Consider the following 23,264-nt stretch of genomic DNA (forward strand, 5'->3'; position numbering starts at 1 on the left):
TTAGCCATGAAGTGTCAAGTGATGTCCCTGTAAAGGAACGAAATGTATAATGATGTTAGTTATGTAAAGCAGATCTGCTTCAAAGGCCTAGATTAAAAACATCTATGTTATAGAAGCATTCAGAACACGGAGTATGACCAAAATTTCTCTATTGCACATATTTTTAAAATTAGATTTTGAACTAAATCACAAAGCCAAGTGAAATCTATTAAGAGTTGTAAATTTGAAGTTTATTTTGAAGTTTTAAGAAAAAGAACTGCATCTGCTGACTTGCACTTGCTCAGTATTTGATTTAAAATGCAAAACCCACAAAAACTGTACTTCTTTCTCTTAAAAGGGATGTGTCTAATTCTTTCAAGGTAGAATAATATTAGATTTTGAACTGTATTGTAATATATACAATATAATCAGAATATTAAGTTACAATAAAATAAGCTAACTACATATCCTAAAGCAAAGCAGTGATAAAAATAGAGCTTTTATTCACAAAGTAAAAATAATATCAAAATTACCATCTGCAACAGTTTATTTCCCTCAGTAATTAGTAAAATCACACATTTAATTGGTTATTAAATAGATACTTAAAATTATATTTGAACCATTTACTAGTTGTGATCATGACAAGACAGATATATAAGAAACTAGAATATGGGGGATTTAGTATGACCTACTAGCCCTTCAGAAAATCTCTAGTGACAAGGCTCATGATCCAACAAAAGAATAGAAATTTTCCCTTTTGCCCATGACAAACTAATTTGTCATTAAGGTGTTTTCTTTTCTTTTTTTTTTTTTTTTTCCCACTAGCTAGAAAATCTTTGAGCTCAAAATGTTAAAATGAACCATGGTTTATTCTGGGAAGATTTCATTCACACATCATGCAGGAGTAGGCTGTAAGAAAGCTGGCTAAAATTCTGTAGTCATTAGTGAATCTAAAATAAGTTTTTATTTTGTATAAATAATAAGATAAATGACTTCCAGTATACCAGACTGTCAGGTAAGTAGGTAGTTAAAAACTTTGGTAAATGTATAGTTAGGCATTTGGCTGTGGCAGACATTTTCTTAATATTTCTCTGCACTTTATTTAAAAAGTCTTGATTTTTACAGTCTCATTTACAGTTGAGCCTTCTGTTGCAGCTCTTCTTACATGCAAGTAAAATGGTTCTTCACAGAATGCTAAAAAAGACAACATAACACATTGTCAGATGCTGCAGAGCATAGAAGTATCTTAAAGAAAACTTGGGAAAAAAAATAGGAATTGACTGCATTTCAGTATCAGGAATGAATTTGGAGAGCCTGACTAGAGAAGGAAGTAAAACTTGCCAAAAATAAAATTATTTTCAGGGCTTTCTCGAGTCCAAAGGCGTTGGGTAAAAGGAAATGAAAGAAAAGAAGCTATCCACAGTATCCTCAGTCTTTTCCCAGAGCTTAACATCTCAATGTTCTCGATCAATTTTATCTGATGTTTTGAGGATAAATGCAGGACCATCGTGAATAAATTCTGTGATTGCAAGAAGTTGTAAGGAATTATCAGTACAGAGCAGAAAGCTTACGTCTTTGAGGGCAAGAGCAAGAAGAACATCATGAAAGTTTATAGTATTATATAGAACCATAGAATTATAGAATGGTTTAGGTTGGAAAGGACCTTGAAGATCATCGAGTTCCAACCCCGCTGTCATAGGCAGGGCCACCTCCCACTAGACCAGCTTGCTCAAAGCCCCGTCCAGCCTGGCCTTAAACGCCTCCAGGGATGGATCTTCCACGACTTCTCTGGGCAACCTGTTCCAGTGCCTTTCCACCCTCAAAGTGAAAAATTTCTTCCTAATATCCTTCCTCAGCTCTCCTGTAGGCCCCCTTCAGGTACTGGAAGGCCGCAATAAGGCCTCCCTGGAGCCTTCTCTTCTCCAGGCTGAACAGCCCCAACTCTTTCAGCTTCTCCTCATAGGAGAGGTGCTCCAGCCCTCTGATAGTCGTTGTGGTGTAACCCCAGGTGGCAACTAAGCACCACAGAGCTTCTTGCTTACTCCCCCCTGGTAGGATGGGAGAGAGAATCAAAAGAGTAAAAGTGAGAAAACTCATGGGTTGATATAGAGATAGTTTAATAAGTAAAGTAAAAGCTATGCATGCAAACAAAGCAAAATCAAGGAATTAATTCACTACTTCCCATTGGCAGGCAGGTGTCCAGCCATCTCCAGGAAAGCAGGACTCCATCACACAACAGTTACTTGGGAATATAAATGCCATGACTCCAAATGTTCCCCCCCCTTCCTTCTTCTTCCCCCTGCTTTTATTGCTGAACATGATGTCATATCGTGTGGGATGTCCCTTTGGTCAGTTGGGGTCAGCAGTCCCACTGTGTCCCCTCCCAGCTTCTTGTGCACTCCCAGCCTACTCGCGGGTGGGGTGGTGTGAGAAGCAGAAAAGCCCTTGACTCTGTGTAAGCACTGCTCAGCAGTAACTAAGACATCCCTGTATTATCAACACTGTTTTCAGCACAAATCCAAAACATAGCCCTGTAGTAGCTGCTATGAAGAAAATTAACTCTGTCCCAGTCAAGACCAGTACAACGGTAAAGGCCATGTTGCAGAACTAATTGTAAGACTACCTTCACAACGCTCTTATTCATATTGTTTAGTTTTAGTTAGTCCTGTGAAGAGCAGGGGGTTGGGGTCAATGATCCTTATGGGTCCTTTGCAACTTGTGATATTCTATGATTCTACAGTAATGCTGGTCTCATTAATTTGGAAGAGTCATTGGAGGAGAATGTCCTGAGTATATTAGTCAGTCATAGATGATTCACCAGTGTGATGTAATCTGGAAAAAAACAAAACAAAACAAAACAAACTCCTAATTACAAAAGGTGGTCATAAAATCTCATCTGGAATGTAAGTAGGTTTTTGGTCATCCATGGTCAAGGAAGATAAATTCAAATTGGAAAATGTGCCTGTAGAAATTGTCAAAGAAAAAAAAAAAAACCACAAAAAAATCATGTGATTTAGACGTGAATAAAGTTAGGCAAGAGGTTAGAAGAAAAAGTGGTCTTCTAAGAGAGTCTTTCATTTGGAAAAATGCATAACACAGTTTTAAGATGAAAATAGGTATGACTAAACTTGGCAGGCCAGAGGTCCAGGGCTGTATCCTTCTCAGCTCCATTCCAATAGATCTAAACCTCCATATGTTGTACATGATTTTTGACAAAGCAGTCAAACTTCCACAAAAATTCTTCAGTTAATACCATAAAAAGGGTGGGGTGTCCCCATAATGATATCTATGTCTTGCAATTTTTTTTTTTCTTGCATTACTTTCTTAGTAAAGATGAATAAATATTGGAAACAGAACTGAAAAGTACTCAGTTAACAGGGTCACAGTGTTGCCTAAAAAAATGAGGCAAAATTAAGGCTATGTTTAAGTTTAAAAAGCCTGTGACAGTTTTCTTTTTTAGTTTCTTTGCTCACCATTTTAGACAGGGAGATGTCTTCCTTGATATGAACTTCCTGTCTTCTTGAGAGAGATATAGGAGACCCTGTGACATGTACTGAAGATAGTCAGGGACAATTCCTACTTTAAAAGGAACTGATGGAGCATTTCATATTATCTTATTGGAAAAGGCAACCAAGAAAGTTCTCCTTACACCTTTTGGGCTCATTGGAGGAATTTGAAATTATGTATGATTTTAGTACTATACTGCCAGAACAGTTGGTGGAGCTGCTAGTGACAAGGATAGAGCATTAGGGTCAGCACAGTAGTTACATACCTCATACTGATGATGTAATTTTAGGATGGATGTATGTATATGCAGCCAAGAAAAGAGAGAGAACTAAATCGTCCCTTATCTCCTGTCTTTTAGCACCAGTTTTTTTTATTCTAAACTTTGGAACAAGCTTTTGTAATTAAAAACTTGCCCATTTTCATTTACTCAGTTTTCAGAAAAGAGGAATCTGAGCAAGTGGGAGAGATCAAATGATTAGTAATCCACAAATCCTTATTAACTGTCTACAAGTGTTGATTCAGTACTATAACCCTTGAAGCAAAAAGGAAGAGAAAAGTAATTGTAATTCAGAGGAATTTCTGTTTGTTTAAATTAGTTTAAAAGTGTAAGTGACTAGTGTAATTATGAGGATTGCACAGAAGACAGATGTTCCACTATGACAAATTTGGTCTGTTTCAAATTGAAATGGATTTGAAAAAAAAATAATGAATCCCATACTCCCTCCATGCATATACGTGAACATTAAATGATCCAATAAATTTTGTTTCAATGTGAGAAACTGAAGCAATTTATTTGAAAAATGTCAAAGCAGAACATTTTTAATTTTAATACTTTCTATCTTCCTATTTTTCAGCAAAATGAAATTTCAGAACAGTAGTACCAGATTTTGTGAACAATATTGATTTTGTTGAAATGGCTTATTTAAGTTGTATCAGATCCTTTTATCCAAATTTCCAATACCCATAACTTTCTGTTATAGTATGTATAAATTATGGTTAATTTCAGTATATCATGGTGAAATTTGTGAAAAAAGATCTGTTTCTAACTGTGTCATTTAAAGGAAAAAAACACTGATAAACTAAAACAGACTGGTATACTATTTTTAGCCAGCCTGTCCAGAATCTACATTTCTGATGAAAAGGAACTTACAGTGTAAAAGTGTGTTAAAATGATTCTGAATCCAAATGAATACTTTAGACTAATACTCTTTGTGGATAGTTCTACGATTTATGTGTCATTTGTTTTCAGAATAACATGGAAACAATGGTATAAGCTACATGAAAATTTCCAGTTTGTATGTAATAATGGCTAAATGGTTTTACTGAAGGAATGCCAAGAAAGTGATTTTCAAGTACAACAAAAGTTATGTTCTGGAAGTTACTTTTTGCATCATCTGAGACTGTGGGAATCTAAACCCTTGAGAATCATGCTGTACAGCAGGTTGTCTAGAAGAACAAGGCTCTTTTTAAGTTGATTTGTGTTAATGGATTTTATATGTTTAAAATTTACCCAGAAGCAACATCTGATCATGCTATGGTATATTTCCTTACTAGTTGTAACAGCCACTCAGTTTAAGAGTCCAAAACCAAGTTAGGCTAAAAATTTAGGGTTTTGAAAATTTAATGATAATAAATTTAGCATTTCAGGTATTTATTTATTTCTGTGTAACTTGCTCCAGTCTATCAATGTCTTTTATGTACTGGTAAGCCCAGAACTGGACCCAGCACTCCAGATGTGGCCTCACCAGTGGTAAGCAGAGGAGAAGGATCCCCTCCCTTGACCTGCTGGCACTGCTTTTCAAAATGCAGACGGGGAGTCTTGTTGGCCTTGTTTGCTGCAACGGGACATTGCTGGCTCATGTCCAACTTGAGGACCCCCTAGATCCTTTTCTGTAAACCTGCTTCCCAGCTAGTCTGTCCACACCATGTACTGGTTCCCTGTCACAAGACTTGACATTTCTCTTTATTGACCTCCATGAGGTTTCTGTCAGCCTGTGATGAAAGAAATTAGCAGGGGCTAATTTACAGGCATCGTCATAAGTGAAAAATATCCCATAAATGAAACTGAGCCCCCAGGGTCGACTGTTCCTACTTTGTTATAATCTTTGCTTCTGCATGTGTAATTGACTAAATGTTAAAAAAAAGTCTGATGGTGATGGATAAAAATAAATAGAATTTTAGGATCACTCAATTTTAATCTTTCTGTACTATAGTAAAAACAATAACAGCTTATCTTTACCTTTACAGACAAGTATTAGGTAAATCAAATTTATGAACATAAACGTATATCATTGGCATGTATCAAATAAGAAAGTATAGACTTTTGAGATTTGTCAAATAAGAAAGTTTGGGTTTTGGGTAGTTTTAAGAGGTACGTCACATTTTAATTCAGAAATTAACTTTTCTTTAAAAAGGAATTTGTGTCTTATTCAGTGGGGTAAGAGTTCCCACTCATTAATATTTCTATTAAGTAGCTGTTTAAACAGTTATATATATGAGAAAACACAGGAGTTTTTGCAATGTATGTTTTGGCTAGGAATGTTACATAAGTTGAATTAATTATTTATAAGTATAATGGTTTAATTGATATGATTTTAATTTCTTCATATCCTCAAGCAAGTTGGTTGTTTAGCAGCAACTGACATTGTTATATATATATAATTACACACACATATATATAAAAAACACAAACAACTAATTGATTATAGAAAAGCTTTGCATTTCCAGAAAATCTGCCATGCCCCACCTTTCCCAAAAATAAAGGTTATGCCCAGCCTTTTCTCTTGTTAGAACAAGCTAATCTTGATCTTTCTTTTGTTTGTTTGTTTTCTTTCCATCACAGGAGTCATCAGGACTGCCTTGCACAACATGGACAGGGAAGCCAGAGAGCATTATTCCGTTGTCATTCAAGCCAAAGATATGGCTGGGCAGGTCGGAGGGCTGTCAGGGTCAACAACTGTAAATATCACACTCACTGATGTCAACGACAATCCACCCAGGTTTCCTCAGAGTATGTACCATTTCAGCATATAATTGATTTGAAAATCGTGTTGATTTTCGGTGAAGAAGCTATTAGTGAAATCCAGTTAGTATTCAAATTCATGGGGAGAAGGCAGCTCGGGAAGTGTTTGGATTCACCAATATTTTTCAGTTTTACAATGTTTTCAGATGAAGCACAGAGGTGGCACAGCTAGAATATTGAAAAGTGAAGATTTCTTTCCATTGAACACTGAGTAAGAATGAGATGGGTGACAAAAGAGTACTCTTGTCATATATGGGTTATTCTCCAGTCCTTTTTGAATGTATGTTTCAATAACTGTGTGATTTTGATCCCACAAGTGAATTTCATTGTTCCCATGGCAGGCAACAACAAAAGGTAACACATAAAAAGATTGAATCTAGCATGCCTTTGGCTGCTTCCATACACATCTATCATTTTTTTTTTTCTTCTGTTTCTTTAGCTATACCTGTGCAAACTTTTAAGATCAGTTTTTACATTACAGATGGTCAAAATCTAAGCTGTTTCTTGCTGTTGTTGAGCTACGGTGGAGTCTGCCTTCATCCCAGTTAAATGAATTGTCGGTGTTGATGCCAAGCTGAATGTTCTGACATACGTATATGGAAAGCATATGCTGGAATACTCTTAGAATATCTTAATATGACTACTAATAGGAAGCTCATTTCTGTCCAACTCATTGTGTGCACATTGATCTGACACAGCAACTGGAATCTTGTAGGAATTCTGAATTCAGTTGACAATTTATTTAAAAGTCTTCTGGAATGTAATTGCATAGCTAAACCTACTTTCCTTTGCAGATTGGCTCAAGGCCAATAAGAATATTGTAATCTGGACTCAGACATTGCATGAGCCCTTGTAGAACATAATGGACTAGTAGCTATAGGTACATCCACTGGGAAATGCATTGAGCTGTTTGAATGAGAAGATTTATAAACAATAATGAGATTGCAAAGCTCTGGGGAAGAACAAAGCTCCCTGGCAATACACATTATGTAAAATCTGGTCAAGCAGTAAGAAGGCTCATTAAAAGTGTTGTAGAAATGAGTATTTTTTCTCTGCCTCACAAACACATAAAACCATAAAGCCTTTGAAACATAGACTTAAAGTATATTTGGTTTTATGTTCCACAGAATTGTCGTTGCATCCATTACTCTATTTAATACTTCCTAACTATTGGAAAGGCAAAAGGTAAGGCATATCTTTGAACAAATATGACATCTAAAATGTCCTAAGTTTCCTGCAAACTCAGAGACAAATGGATCCCTCCTTTTTAGGTTTCAAGAATTGGCCTCTTTTATTTTGAATGGAAGGTTTGGGATATTAAACTGACTGGCAGGCAGAACTGTACATTGGCACATATATTTCTTTATCTGTATTAATATTTTGTCAGAAATGGAAGAAATATAAAATGTTCAGGTTATATTCTATATATTTTAAGGGATTCTAGTAATTGCAAAAAATACTATTGAAAACTACAAAACAACATTTCACATTTAATGGAAACAAAGTATTTAACAAAGCAAAGTAAAAAAAAAGTATTTTAACATTTATCATTTTTAAGAGAAAATATTAATCCTAGAACAAATCTTGTAGAGTACAAACATTTGCTTTATCTTTCCTTACACAGGATTCCTATACCACAGTTATGATTGTAACATTGCTTTTTAACTCCTTTTCAACAAGTATAATTTAACCCCTTTGCAAAAGATTGGTAGCTATATGTTAGTAATACAGAATGAAAGTACAGATGATCTAAAATCAGGCTATCTTAGCATCATGAACTATTACAATAATACACAAGTATTGCACTAATAGATATAACTTCACTGATTATTTTTCTTCTCCTTTCTTTGGATGCCATGATTTTCAGTTAAATTTCTCTTCAATTTCCTTATTAGACGGAATGCTAAATGAGACTTACTGAGGCTTGTCACATTCAGAATTGAATTCAAGGGAAGTGCTAACCAAAACTGCATATATCAAGTGTGTAACCCTTGGGACAGGCCGAGCCTCAGCTAAACTGCAGACTCTCTTTTGGTTAGTTTCTTTTTCTCCGTTACCATACTTGTGAGTTTTAAATCTGACTCTAACTGTGTGAGTACTTTACTTGAGCACATGCTGGGAAGTACATCTGATTGATGCTTTTATTATTTGTTTTATGTAGAAATGTGCTTTAATGTACATATTTAAAAGATTGTATCTTTCTGGCTTTGGTAGATCAGTGTTCATTAGAGATGCATATGAAGTAAGGTACGCAGGATTTCTCCCCCTTAAAGAAACACTTTTAAAATCTATTTAAAACTTAGAAATAGAGGTTGTAAATATACCTACTTAAATGAATTTACTGTGGCTTTTTCTGTACTCACTCTAAATATAGCTTACTTTCTTTCAAAGAAATTACTAACAGAATAGCTACAGTTTTGAAAAAATATAAAAAAGTCTAGGAGGAAGAATATGAAACTTTACTGCATAACTTTATCAGTGTGATGATTGCAGTTCTGAAATACATGGTAATAGTAATCTCTGGAATAGGAAACATAGCTGAGAAATTCGGCTTGCAAAACACAGAAGTATGTCTCAGGAGTAGGCATGCAGTTGTGAATTCAGCAGGAGAATAACCTGAAACCTCAAATACATTTTGCTTATCAGTTACTTCAGTGCATCTTGTACAACACTGATTTCTTTATCTTCTTTAGAGAGTCCAGTTATAAATGAACTATCTATTTAATGTAAGCTGACAGACAATGCTCTGCCTGGGAAGATTTTTTGCTTTTCAGTAATCAGCATCCCTCAGTCCTTGTTAGTTTTGCCACTGATGGATCCACTCGGTTGATAGCTGAGGGCCCTAATTTCATAGTCATAAATTTATTTCTGTAATCTGATAGAAAACGCTCCATCTACTGATGACACTGTTATCAGCCTTGAGTTACATCAGATTTTTCTGTATACTTTTCTTTCATTAATTCTCTTTGATCTTGTTTAGGATTAATAGATTCTGCAATAGATTCTGCTTGTTTTGCTTTGTTTAGGATGAATAGATTTTGATTGCATCAAGATCATCACACCGGGCAGATACTTCCACTCACATGTTTTGTACATCAAGTGCTAACGATTACACTCTGGACGGTGTGTAGGAGATCTCTAGTTATTGTGTTTAGAGTCTAGTTTTATGAGGAAATTATTTCCCGGATACTCCATTTCTAGATTTTGTTGTTTCATACATCTTACTCAGTTCTTTAGGATAAAGCACAATTTAAATACAATTCATGGCTTAAAACATTTTTATAAAGCTTGATTGTTGAGTCTTGTTTTTTTTCATGGCAGTATATAGACATAATGTGAAATTACATATATGCGTAATTAGTTTGGCTTCACTTATTACAATATCATTGTGTGAAAAGTACACAGCCACGTTTAAATAGGAATGCTATATGAAGATATGTCCTGGTTCCGGCAGGGATGGGGTTAATTTCCCCAAGAAGCCGGCAGGGGAGGCAGGTATTCCATCCAAGGTGAGCCATGCCCGGGCTATAAGAGGAACTAGCCAGGGAGGGGAGAGCATTCGCCACTCAGGGGCGGCGGGCTGCGGCAGTGTGGGTCCGGTAGGTGCATGGCAGTACTGTAATTGCGTGTTTATATCCCTTTATCAGTGTTATTGTTTTTCTCAAGCCATGAGTTTTCCCTTTTTCTTCTGATTTTTCCCATGGCTGTGGGAGTTGAGCAAGTGGCTGCGTGGTTCTTTGTTGCCAGCTGAGGCCAAACCACAACAGTCCTTTTTTGGCACCCAACGTGGGGCACAGAGGGTTGAGATAATGACAGATCTGACCAGAGCTTGTTAAAAAGAATTTCTTATATGCATTTCTCATATTAGTTAGATAGTCACCAGTTACAATGTTGCTTTGTTTGTTTGCGTGGCTGTGTTATGTAAATTCTTACATGCTCTATGTACTCCCCATGATTCTGTTTGTTATCTCAGGGAGAGAGATCAGGGTTATCATTTTGCTCTCCTGTGCAATATCAGCTTATGATATGATAACATCACTGTTGAGGTGGCTATGTTGGGATGTCTATGTAGTATCGCTGTCCTGTCCATACCTTGGTTCCCATCTCTCAGAAGTTATTAATAATCACACCCAATCTATGGGAGAAACAGGGGGAGGTACCTTCTCCAGCTTTTTTGCCTCCCTTTTCTCCTTTGGGCCAGGTATGACAGCTTTTGAGATTTTCTAATATCCTTGGGATGCTCAAACCAGTGTGTTCCTATTGCTATGCCTCCTGAATGTTTTTCAGGTCTTGTTTAGAGTTAAACAACTGTTTAAGACTACCACTCAGAGATCTGCCCCAAGGCCTGGTAGTCAGGGGTGGCATGGGATGTGGGAGAACATGGGCAGGTATCTAGAGAACTTCTCACCTCCAATGGTTTGGGACTTCACCCTCGAACAACTACAGGACCCCTCTGTAGTAAGGTTGTTGAGGATCAAAGAACAGCAGGTGCCAATTGCTGCCACAACAGTGAATCGGCAGCAATATTGCACTAACCGAGACTGTGATTCCCATCTATAAGCTGATTCGTCAATTAGAGTCTCAAGGAGTGATCAGCAAGACTCGCTCACCCTTTAGTAGTCCCATATGGCCAGTTCGAAAATCTGATGGAGAGTGGAGGCTAACAGTGGATTATCGTGGCCTGAATGAAGACACACCACCGCTGAGCACTGCCGTGCCAGACATGCTAGAGCTTCAATATGAACTGGAGTCGAAGGCAGCCAAGTGGTACACAGCAATTGATATCGCCAATGCATTCTTCTCAATGCCTTTGGTGACAGAGTGCAGGCCACAGTTTGCTTTCACTTGGAAGGGCATCCAGTACACCTGGAATCAACTGCCCCAGGGGTGGAAACACAGCCCCACCATTTGTCATGGACTGATCCAGACCACACTGGAACAGGGTGAAGCTCCGGAACATCTGCAGTATATTGATGACATCATTGTATGGGGCGACACAGCAGAAGAAGTTTTTGAGAAAGGGAATAAAATAGTTCAAATCCTTCTTAAAGCTGGTTTTGCCATAAAACGAAGTAAGGTCAAGGGACCTGCACAGGAGATCCGATTTTTAGGAATAAAGTGGCAAGATGGACGCCGTCAGATCCCAATGGATGTGATCAACAAAATAGCAGCTGTGTCCCCACCAACTAGTAAAAAGGAAACACAAGCTTTCTTGGGTGTTGTGGGCTTTTGGAGGATGCGTATCCCAAATTAGTCTGATTGTGAGCCCTCTATATCAAGTGACGCGGAAAAAGAATGATTTTAAGTGGGGTCCTGAGCAACGACAAGCTTTTGAACAAATTAAGCAGGAAATAGTTCATGCAGTAGCCTTGGGGCCAGTCAGGGCGGGACACGACGTTATAAATGTGCTCTACACTGCAGCCGGGGAGAATGGCCCTACCTGGAGCCTCTGGCAAAAAGCACCAGGGGAGACTCAAGGTCGACCCCTGGGGTTCTGGAGTCGGGGATACAGAGGATCCGAAGCCCGCTATACCCCAACAGAAAAGGAGATATTGGCAGCATACGAGGGGGTTCGAGCTGCTTCAGAAGTGGTTGGCACTGAAACAGAGCTCCTCTTAGCACCTCAACTGCCGGTGCTGGGCTGGATGTTCAAAGAAAGGGTCCCTGCCACACATCATGCAACTGATGCTACGTGGAGTAAGTGGATTGCACTGATCACACAGCAAACTCAAATGGGAAACCCCAGTTGCCCAGGAATACTGGAAGTGATCATGGACAGGCCAGAAGGCAAAGATTTCAGAATATCACCAGAGGAAGAGGTGACATTTGTGGAAGAGGCCCCACCATATAATAAACTGCCAGAAAATGAGAAGAAACATGCCCTGTTCACTGATGGGTCCTGCCGTATTGTAGGAAAGCATCGAAAGTGGAAGGCTGCTGTGTGGAGTCCAACATGACGAGTTGCAGAAGCCACTGAAGGACAAGGTGAGTCGAGCCAGTTTGCAGAGGTGAAAGCCATCCCATTGGCTTTGGACATTGCTGAGCGAGAGAAATGGCCGGTGCTTTACCTCTATACTGATTCATGGATGGTGGCAAATGCTCTGTGGGGGTGGTTACAGCAGTGGAAGCAGAACAACTGGCAGCGCAGAGGTAAGCCCATCTGGGCTGCTGAACTGTGGCAAGATATAGCTGCCCGGATTGAGAATCTGGTTGTAAAAGTACGTCATGTAGATGCCCATGTCCCCAAGAATCGGGCCACTGAGGAACATGAAAACAACCAGCAGGTAGATCAAGCTGCTAAAATTGAAGTGGCTGAGGTGGATCTGGACTCGCAACATAAGGGTGAACTATTCATAGCTTGGTGGGCCCACGATGCCTCAGGCCATCAAGGAAGAGATGTGACATATAGATGGGCTTGTGACCAAGGGGTGGACTTGACCATGAACACTATTGTACAGGTTATCCAGGAATGTGAAATGCAATTAAGCAAGCCAAGTGGTTAAAGCCTCTTTGGTATGGAGGACGATGGCTAAAATATAAATATGGGGAGACCTGGCAGATAGATTGATTATATCACACTCCCACACACCTGCCAAGGCAAGCGCCATCTGCTCACAATGGTGGAAGCACCCACTGGGTGGCTGGAGACATACCCTGTGCCCCATGCCACCACCCGGAACACTGTCTTGGGCCTTGAAAAGCAAGTCTTATGGCAACATGGCACCCCAGAAAGAATTGAGTCAGACAACGGGACTCACTTCCGAAACAGCCTCATAGACACCTGGGCCAAAGAGCATGGCATTGAGTGGGTGTATCACATCCCCTATCACGCACCAGCCTCGGGTAAGATAGAACGATATAATGGACTGCTAAAGACTACCCTGAGAGCCATGGGGGGTGGGACCTTCAAACATTGGGATACCCATTTAGCAAAAGCCACCTGATTAGTTAACACCAGGAGATCTGCCAATCAAGCTGGCCCTGCCCAATCAAAACTTCCACGTACAGTAGAAGGGGATAAAGTCCCTGTAGTGCATATGAAGAATATGTTAGGAAAGACAGTCTGGGTTAGCCCTGCCTCAGGCAAAGGCAAACCCATCCGTGGGATTGCTTTTGCACAAGGACCCGGGTGCACTTGGTGGGTGATTCAAGAGGATGGGGAGGTCCAATGCGTACTTCAGTACACTACAGTTAGTTCTGAAATAGTAAGCTCACATCCCAGAAGTAGATTAATTCTAGTATTAATTCTGTTCTGTGCTATTAAGGTGTCTATTATCTGGTCTTGTTAATATAATTCATTAGCTAATTAAGTGCAAAGGTATCTGCTGTTCATTTTCTTTTAGAATTTGCACTCCAATATGGTCCTTTCCATATCCACAGTTACACATAGTACATCCACTTCCTATGATCTCCACATGTAACCATCAGAATCCTCTCACTCCCCGCTGCCATGCATTGTAGTGCTGTCCCATCCTCCTGTGGTGACTAGTCCAGAGCCATCTGCCTGCTGATTGACCACTTGGCTGCTGCCAAATGGGATGAGTAAAGCAGAATTTTCTTTGATTTTCTTTTAGCAGGTGTTTCTCCTTGTTTCAACCAGTAATTGTTAAAAGGCTTACAGATTACAAAAGTCATGTGTCCTCAGGAAACACAGATTTAAAACAAAACAAAGACTTGATACCTGGTTTGGCTTAAGATTGCTGACATCTGATCAACTGCACCTTTATAAATAAGATTTTTTTCATACCTAGTAATAAGTTTCCTGTTTATTGTGTTGTTTATGTGATGATGATGAGTCCAGCAATGATCCAGTGACCAGGGAGTATTAGGAAGCATTTAATTCCAGAAACTGTTCTACTTAAATGTTGTTTATTTAATAAGATATTTTTTTTTTAATTGTAATTATAGGAATGCCTTTTTCATATTTCATGCTAAAGCACTTATCACCTTTTTGACTGTTGCCAATAGCTGCTAACTACAATGTACTAAAGGTAAGATGTATTGTCCCAAGCATCAGTTATTGCTGAAAAGATGCTTAGGTCTCTGTAAGACCTTAAATCAGGCCAGAGGGACATGTAGAAAGTTGATTTAAAGCCAGATTTGCAGACAACCCTAATATTTTGTTCTTCACAAGATATATTCCTGCATATAACTTTATTTCCTTTCTTCAAAGGTGAAGTTACTATCCAGGAAATTTCATTTTAGTCTCATTTTTCTCATTTCTGTGTTCCACAGACAATTTTTTTGTACTACCATGTTTGCTGTTCATTTCTGCAGGTGGTTCACAATTTAGGATATGCTTTTCTAGAATTATAGTTTACATATTACCAACAATTTTTTATCATATATGTGTTCCAGGATGTCTAAAGAAATATAGATTATCATCATACTATTTGATTATTCTTTCCATGTGTAAGATTTAGGGAGGGTCATTCTTCATTCCTAGCAGTTAGACAAAGTCAACATCAGAAACAGCTCTTTGAGTAAATAATAGAGAAGATGAGCCCGGTGTGCTTGATCAATCTACTGAAAGGCAATTATTAATATGTCACTAAAAGATAAAATGAGTAACATATATGCACATGCCAGGCAAAATACAAGGAAATTAGATATTTCTAGGTGATAAGGAAATACGGCAGCCTATATTACTTTATTTTATTTCCAAAACAGTTATCACTTAAAAATTAAAGGTAGCTTCTTTTTAATACTGTTATGAAATTGAATCAACATAATGAGATTTAAAGGGTGGACTCTCATGAGAAAATTTAATGGCTGCTCAAAGAGAATTCCTTTGGCTGCACTCTTAAAACACCTCTGGTTAATACTGAGAGTTTTTGGCAAAACTGAACTCTTGCCCAACATGCTAATCTCAGCTAACTTGAGACATAAAGATTAATCCAGAACATTTTAGTATATAATTAGGAAATATCAAATAACAGGGGAACTTTGATATAAAAAAGACATAGAAATAATTACTTGTAACCTAGAAACTCTAGCTGTTAGACCTGATCAGATGTAAACAGTATTTCAGTATAGACTTTAAAATTTTACTGATATCTACAGAAATCAGGTTTTAGTTATTTGTGCAAGAAAAGAAAGGTAACAAGATTTTCTTTTGTTAAGAATGTTGTTAGGACTGTGCTTAAAATTGCTGTAAAAATCTGGCAATGCATTTCATGGGGTGTATACATTTTAGAAGCTGTATTCTTTGTTAAAGAAAACAGCTATTAAAATTGGCTATAGTACTCATTCACATAATAGTTGCACAACAGAATTTTGGTGCTAACAACTATTTTGCCTCTCTCATATTGTTAAAGGTGGAGAATTTCTTCAGTTAGTTGTGTTTATAAGGTGTGTGTTCAGGTTCCAAAGTGATTGACCAGTGGGTGACATTTGTGAGTGCGGCTGGTGTTCAGTATACTGATTTTCTGCCTTTAGAGGGAATCATCACAATTAAATCTCCAAGCCCCCTGACCTTAATTGTTCTTTGTTTAGAAATGGCTGAAGCGTCACATCAGAAACTGAATGTGGGGCAGGTAAATATGATCTAGCAAGCTTTCATTTCTGTCAATTTTCAGAATGTGAGTTTCCTTCTGACTCTGACAGCCAGGAGCCCATGTAAAGGGGAAAAATACTTGCATTACCTGGTGAAGGTGTGTGACTTGAATGTGTCAGGCCAAGAGACAACAGCTGTTAGTCTTAAACATAAGAGGAATATGGTGCTTTTTTGATTCTGCAGAAGCTGCTGCTGCACAAGGACAATTGGCTCTTTAAAAAACAGCTAGAATCAATAATGTCCTGAGAAAATGGACTGTTAAAAGGGAGAAGGCTCAGTGATCTGAGTGATCTTCTAAAATTTCTCTTTTGTTGTATCTTTCTAACATGCTAGAATCAATCATTAATCTATGATGTGCTTAAAGAGGTTGAGTTGTGAGATGAAGAATACATTACTTAAGAGATGGTGATGTTCATTAAGTACCTAAGAGAGTTAAGATATAAGAAATAAAGTATATATATCTTTGAGTAGTACAAGCTTCCATAGACTGGACAAATATTGTGTGAAGTGGTTTGTTTAATTGTCTTCTTTTTCTATTTGTTTGTAAGAAGATTTATATGTTCTCATATTTGTACAATATTTGAAGTTAAAGCTACAAAATTGTTTCATTTATCATTGAAATCTGACATGAGTTGTTTAACAGCGTTTATCACATAGGAAGTCTCATAATATTCTGTTTCCTGAGGAGGATAAAGTGATTCTCATAATCAGATTTTTACTGTAAAAATTAAAGGAAGCAAATGTAACACTTTTCAAGAGTGTTTAAGTATCTGATTTAAAAACCCCTTTTAACAAGAATTCATGACAATAAAACTTGATCACAGAGCTGGTTATGGAATCAAATATAAAGGGAAGCTGGGAAGGGGAAAAATATATTTATGTCAAAGTCTGACTGAATATTTGTGGAAAATATGTGTTCTGTATACTGAGCTTTAAGGCTGTACGCATCAACTTTAATCCTAACAGTAGGACGGAGTCTAGCAGGTTTTTTTAATTTCATTTAATTGAATATTTTCTATGATGATTTCTTTGTACAAGGTAGATTATTCATTACATATAACATACATATCAAAATTATTTTGAAATGTTCTGGACAGAAAAAAAAAGATTTTATTTTAGTCTCTAAAGGTTCTGAATGAGGCAGTAGCGCTTTGGAGAATGAGGGGGATTGTTTTTTTGGTTTTGTTTGTTTACTGAGTAGAGAATTGGAAGTGGGACCGTTCCGTTTTAAGGGTTGTTCTTCAGATCTGCCTTCATTTTCCTGTCCTTTAAGATGCTGAACCCCAATGGGAGCACAATCCTAGCTGTGCTAATGCCAGGGAAAAACAAACAAACAAACAGCAAAAACAAACACAGTCCAAATGGAGCGTATCCCCTTTTACAGGTGTAGCTCTTGCTCTCTGCTGACCCAAACTGCCTGATGTAGCTGTGGTCCCCCTGTAAATTGCATAGAATATGCTCAACACAGCACAGCTCTAGAGACTGCTACAGGGCACGCCCAACCATTAAGTTGCTCATTAGTGATGATTATTGAGTGTGTATGTTGTTTTTCCCGTACGATTTACATAGAAAATGTGTATTTGGGTATTCAACACCTACAGGAAAGTACTGAATCTGAAAATCCAGAAAATCCAGTTTCTTTCAGTTTCTTTCTGTTTCTGCTTTTACCCATGAGTGGCATAAACTTCACACTTTTTATAAGAAATCAGAATACTTTTGATCGCTGAGAATTAGTCAGAAAGTTGTCAGGTACTTTTAGTTACTGTCTGTAAAGGCAAAGTTGCATGGAGCATAAATTAAACTCTTCGCTGATTACAATCTTAATCACAAACATAATTCCCTGTTTGCACTGAGACGTAAAAATCAGGGGCAGGGGGAGGCACAAGTCTTCTTCTAGCCAAAGGAGTCTATTGCATCTAAGAGGAATGTTTTTTACTAAATTGGCCCAAGAGTGTTACATTCTCCAGAGTTTAAAGGCAAGCAAAAATGTCTGCGTTCTGAAGATTGTTTTAGTGTCATATTCACAAATAAGAGATAACTCCACTTACACTTGAAATATTTTTAGAAAGTGCAAAAGGGTTTGTTGTTTTTTATTTATTTATTTATTTTTGGCAGGGAAGAAGAGTAAGCCAAACAGCATTTTAAAAATTTCTTCTTTAGTCTAGCTTCTATACTTAGTCTAGTATGAAAGGGATGTTGTCATCAAAAAGAATATTCAGAACAAAGGCTGTAGATACAAAATTGACTGACCTTCTGGAACCATAGAAGTTACTGTATTCATAATGATGATGGATTAAAATTGGTTTTATTATATTAAAAATAAATATAGTGAAGAAAGATGTTACAAATGTTCAAGAAATACTGGGAGAAATGGACTTCTAAAAACCTGCAGTCTCAAAAGAGAAATTCAGAATAATCATTACATGTAATGAAAACAAGCATCTCTGTGAATGAATAATAACTTTGTAGTAGGCCACCAAGCAAGTTTGAGCATAGTCCACAGTTGGAGATGCACTTTAGTTTTATCAAAGTGGCAATAAAATATAAGACATAACTTCATGAATGCCAGGAATGTAGATTCACGTGGGACCTCCAAAAGGTCATCTGAACCAAATCCCTGCTGACGTCAGGTTCAGTTAGATCAAGTTGCGAAGGGTATTGTCTAGTCAAGATCTGAAGGATCCTTTTCAAATCCTTTTCTGCAAAGCTTTTACATGTGGTTGGCCTTGAGCACGTACTGGTGAATGGTGTTATTCCTTCCTCAGTGCTGTTACTGAATGCTGTGAGGTTCCTGTCAGCCCATTTCTCCAGCCTGTCTATGTCCCTTTGAACAGCAGCCCTACCTTCCAGCTTACTGACCGCTTTTTCCCAGGATGCTATTGTCCACTTGCTTGCAGCGAGTACACGCAACCCATCATTCAGGTCATAAGTTAAGACTTTAAATAGTTTTGTCCACAGTTTTGATTCCTGCACAACTACTGTCAACTGGCTACCAGTTGAATATTGTGCTCATAATCATCAGACTTTGAGCCTGGCTCACTGTCCATTTGTTCTCCATATCTTATTAATTTGGCTCATGACTAAGTATTTAGCTAGTTGTAGGTTCAAGTGAACTTTCTTCCCATAGCACTTTGATATACATTTAGGATAAGGTGTTGGTTTATGTTATGGCAATCAGTTACTGTGTTTATCACTTTGCTAGTAGCTAGACAAAGGCACCAGTGTACGAGCCGTGCTGTATGAATGAATGCATCTGTCGGTTCATCACCAAGCAATATTTATCCTCATGTTACTAAAACTATGCCTTGGATAAACAAATAAGAAGGTGGCCAAATATTTACTTACTCCTCTATTAGTTCAACGTTATGCCTCTCCTCCCTTCCTTTGTTGAGTAAGGTAATTTGTACTGTTCAAGAGGACATTATAATCTAGCAAAGTCAAAATTATCAACAAAATAGATTAATGAATAAAATAAAGTAACGTGCTTGTTGAGTTGCATTAAATACTGTCATATTTCTTTTTTTGAGAGATTCAGACAGACAAATTCCTTTTCTGAGAGTAAAACACAGCCTGTAGGCTAATTGAAATGAGATGTAAATAGTTCTACAGATCAATAAATTGTTTCTGTATGATAATGATAGATAAGCCGTATAGTTTATTGAAAGAAAGATGAAGACCGTCCATATGTATTTGAACAAAGTTTCAATTAGCATAGATTAAAGTCCTGCAAAGTGGTATACAGTATATTAACTGGAAAAGAGTATGATTTATATAAAGAATATAAAAATTGAGAAATCAGCCTCCACAGAATCTTGGTCCATAAGCCTCCTCTAGATCAGTTTAGAGCATCTCCAATTTCCAACCGTTGGAAATTTCTGCTTTGCAACAGCTCCTGGAAGGCTGTGATGCTGGGCACATAGGAACAATCTGTTCAACTCAGGCAGATTTGGTGAAACAGTTTTGATACAGACCGGTACCCGATCCTCAGGGCTCCTATCTGCCCAACCAATTTTTGGAGGGTTGAGACAGACTCGTAGCTTACAATAAAGAATCATCAAGTCACAGTATACCCATCCTATATTATTTTTAATGTCATATCAAAATCTATTCAATGCACAAGGAAATGTTCAGTTGGGCCTTTAGTCAATTACTCCACTTTCCAGTAATAAAGTTTACAACAGTTTAATGTTTAGTAACAACAATTCCAATTTCCACCACTAGTGTCTAAGTAAATGTTTATAATATATTTAACCTTCATGTTGCTGAATTTCATCCTTTTGTTGTTTTTAGATAGCATTGTTTGTAATTATCTGTTTGGCTCATGTCTGTATGAGATATCTTCAGGCTGTCTCTGTGAAGCAGTGATTAAATACTCATCTGGAGACATTTTTGACCTTATGATCTAGGAGTTTTTATTTTTTAACAGTTATTCCATCTATTTTTTCAAAACATTTCTGTTTTACAAATACTGACAGATAATTAATGAGTGATTTCAAATATTTGTTTTGCTTGAACTTTTAGTATTTCAGAATGTTTGAAGCTGGTGTCAGTGAAATGATTTTCTGAAACAGATGGCTAACACTTGGGGTGTGATTATAAAGCAGAGTGTAGTGTCATGTGGGTATATTTGAACTAGCTTGACTATTTGGAAGTCTCTAATTAGTTCACCCTATCATATGGGTTATAACACTTCCAGTTCCTGAAGTGGTTTGATTATATAATATATTCTTTATAGCTACTACAGAACATATTCTTTATGGCCTCAACCTTTTCCTTTTTGGAATACATTAGTCAGAGCAAAAGTGTCAAAAGAGCACATTTCACATTTATTTTAACAATAAGTAGATTCCAAAAGTAATCTCATCCCATCACTATAATTTTATGTATGAAATAAAGCAATCAACAATGTGAAAGTGTTTGTTGATGTCATCTGTAAGCACGGACCGCCGCAAAAGAATGCATGGCAGAGCATTTATTTGGAAATTTGTGAAGGTGACTTTTATACACATCAAAGAATTGCATCAAAGAATTAACTATGTGTTTTAATTGAATCAACTACTAAGCAATTTTCCTGGTAGATCAGTGTTGGTATTTTCTTTTTTACATGGTAAATTTTACTTTTTCCCTGATGCATGATAACTTGTTTTTTGTTTTCCCAGGAAACCTCTCTTTCCTTTTGGACTAACAAAGTTTAGTGTGCTTGTCCATGCTTCTCACACTACTATTTGTTTATTAATATTATGAGCTAGCATTACAAAAACAATTCAAGACTATAAATAGGGTTCGGAACCATTATGCAAGGAATTAGACAAATTTATAATAAAATATTCTACTTTCTAACAGGTGTCTAAATTTAGTGAATTGTATTTCAGTGATAACATCCATTCCCTCTGCAATTGCAAGTTCTGTAGATTCATAATTTCGTCAGTCCATCCAACAAATAGTGGTTTTCTGCCATGATGCAGGTTTAATCTCTGAATTCAATTTACATTTTGCCTTTCTCTTTCTACGTACTCACCAAGGGCATCTCTGCAGCCATGCTAGCTGCTTTAAACTCCGCAAACTGTAACAACATTTTAGCCTTGATATGTAGCATCTTCTGATCCACTGTCCTGCACCTCCGTGTTGCACTATAGCATCCGCTATTGCAGAATGCGTAAGAGGAATATAGAAGAAAGTCTGTAGAGTTTCAGAAGATACGTAACAACAGAAGTTGTTATTTTGCTCTCTTTACTGTGTTGGTGGTTGGTGTGTGTTATAAACTGTGCAGGCTGTTGGGGAGGGATTTGGATGGGGGGTTGTTTGAGGGGGGGAGGCAGGTTGGTATGTGCACACCTTCTACTGAATGTGTGTTCTCCTTTTCAGTACCGGTAGGTTGCAGCATCCCTGCTGTGTTACAACACTAGCATTATTGGAGAAAATGACTTTGAGCTGTCTTTCTGGCCTAGTTTCAGATGGAAATTGAGGTTTATGTAATCACACTGAGTCTGTTTGCCGCTTTTTTTCTCCTTGTGGCACCTTCCTGTCCCCCAGGCAATTTTGTACCTGTTAAGAGATCTAATCCAAAAGGATAGGGACAGTTAAGAAAATATTTTTTAAAAAAAATACTTCATTTTCTAATGATTAACCTAACAGGCTATAAAAACACTGAAAGGAGGTCATGGATGTTATGGATGCTTTTTATGGGCACAATTGCATAATGCTTTTATGTACCCATTATGTTCATTTTCCTTTACCGTGAATACCAAACAAAATTGTGTGCAAAGGGTTTTGTGCTGCAACAAAGACACTACAAAGTGGTAATGGTAAAATATTAAGTTTTACTACATTTTTCTGTAAAAGAAAAAAAAAGTGTTGATTCAATGTTGCAAAACATGGTAATTCAGTGCTGCAAAATGTTGATGCAATGTTGCAAAACTGATTGGATCTCCGGAAAACAAATTATAAATATAAGATACAAAGATTTTACAGTTTAAAGGTACGCATTTGACTACTCATTTGATGATAAGTTGGTGAAGAGAAATGTATTTTGGTCATAGAAAAGATAAACTTTTAAAAATACTGGTGTGAAGTAAGCTTCAGAATTAATTTCTGTGTTATGTGATGGACAGCAAAAATAACTGTGGGAACCAAAATCCTGCATTAGGTAATTTAGATTGTGAATGAAGGCATCCCAAGTAAAATACTATTCCCTTTTGAATTCTTTCATGAATATAAATAAGTTCATAGGTTTATTTGTCAGTTCTGTATATGAAATGCTCTTCCATTTGCTCAGAAGGGTATCAAGCACATAACCGTTCTCTAATTTAGTTTGGCAAGAAAATCTCCGAGCTATTGTGTTTTTTCCCCCCCTCAGAACATTATCAACTGTATGTTCCTGAATCAGCTCAAGTTGGATCAGCAGTTGGCAAAATCAAAGCAAATGATGCAGACACTGGTTCAAATGCAGACATGAAGTACACCATTATAAATGGTGATGGCTCTGGGGTGTTCTCCATATCTACTGACAAAGAAACAAGGGAAGGAATTCTTTCCCTGAAGAAGGTAAGCAATAGACTTTGAAAGTTCCCTGTGTATATAATTAAAATATAATGATGAATGATGAATAAGAAGATATGATGACGAAAATATTTTACTGTGTAAGCCTATTGAACCTTGAACTTCAGCAGTGTAAGCTTCTCCATGTTGCTTCCTGAGACA

At 37.3% G+C, this 23,264-nt stretch overlaps 1 protein-coding gene across 2 annotated transcripts in view; it reads left to right on the forward strand.

Annotated features, from left to right (window-relative positions):
• Window positions 1-23,264, forward strand: part of CDH18 (cadherin 18) — a gene marked incomplete at its 5' end in the record, with an annotated part of 181,999 nt that overhangs the window by 103,695 nt on the left and 55,040 nt on the right. For both annotated transcript variants that reach the window (XM_082499635.1, XM_082499636.1), the window contains 2 exons: window positions 6,329-6,496; window positions 22,921-23,108. In XM_082499635.1, the coding sequence (XP_082355761.1) occupies window positions 6,329-6,496; window positions 22,921-23,108 (356 nt within the window). The remainder of the gene's footprint in view (window positions 1-6,328; window positions 6,497-22,920; window positions 23,109-23,264) is intronic.

Source organism: Vanellus vanellus (genome assembly GCF_965231255.1).
Source record: "Vanellus vanellus genome assembly, chromosome: 2".
In the NCBI taxonomy this organism is placed as follows: Eukaryota; Metazoa; Chordata; class Aves; order Charadriiformes; family Charadriidae; genus Vanellus; species Vanellus vanellus.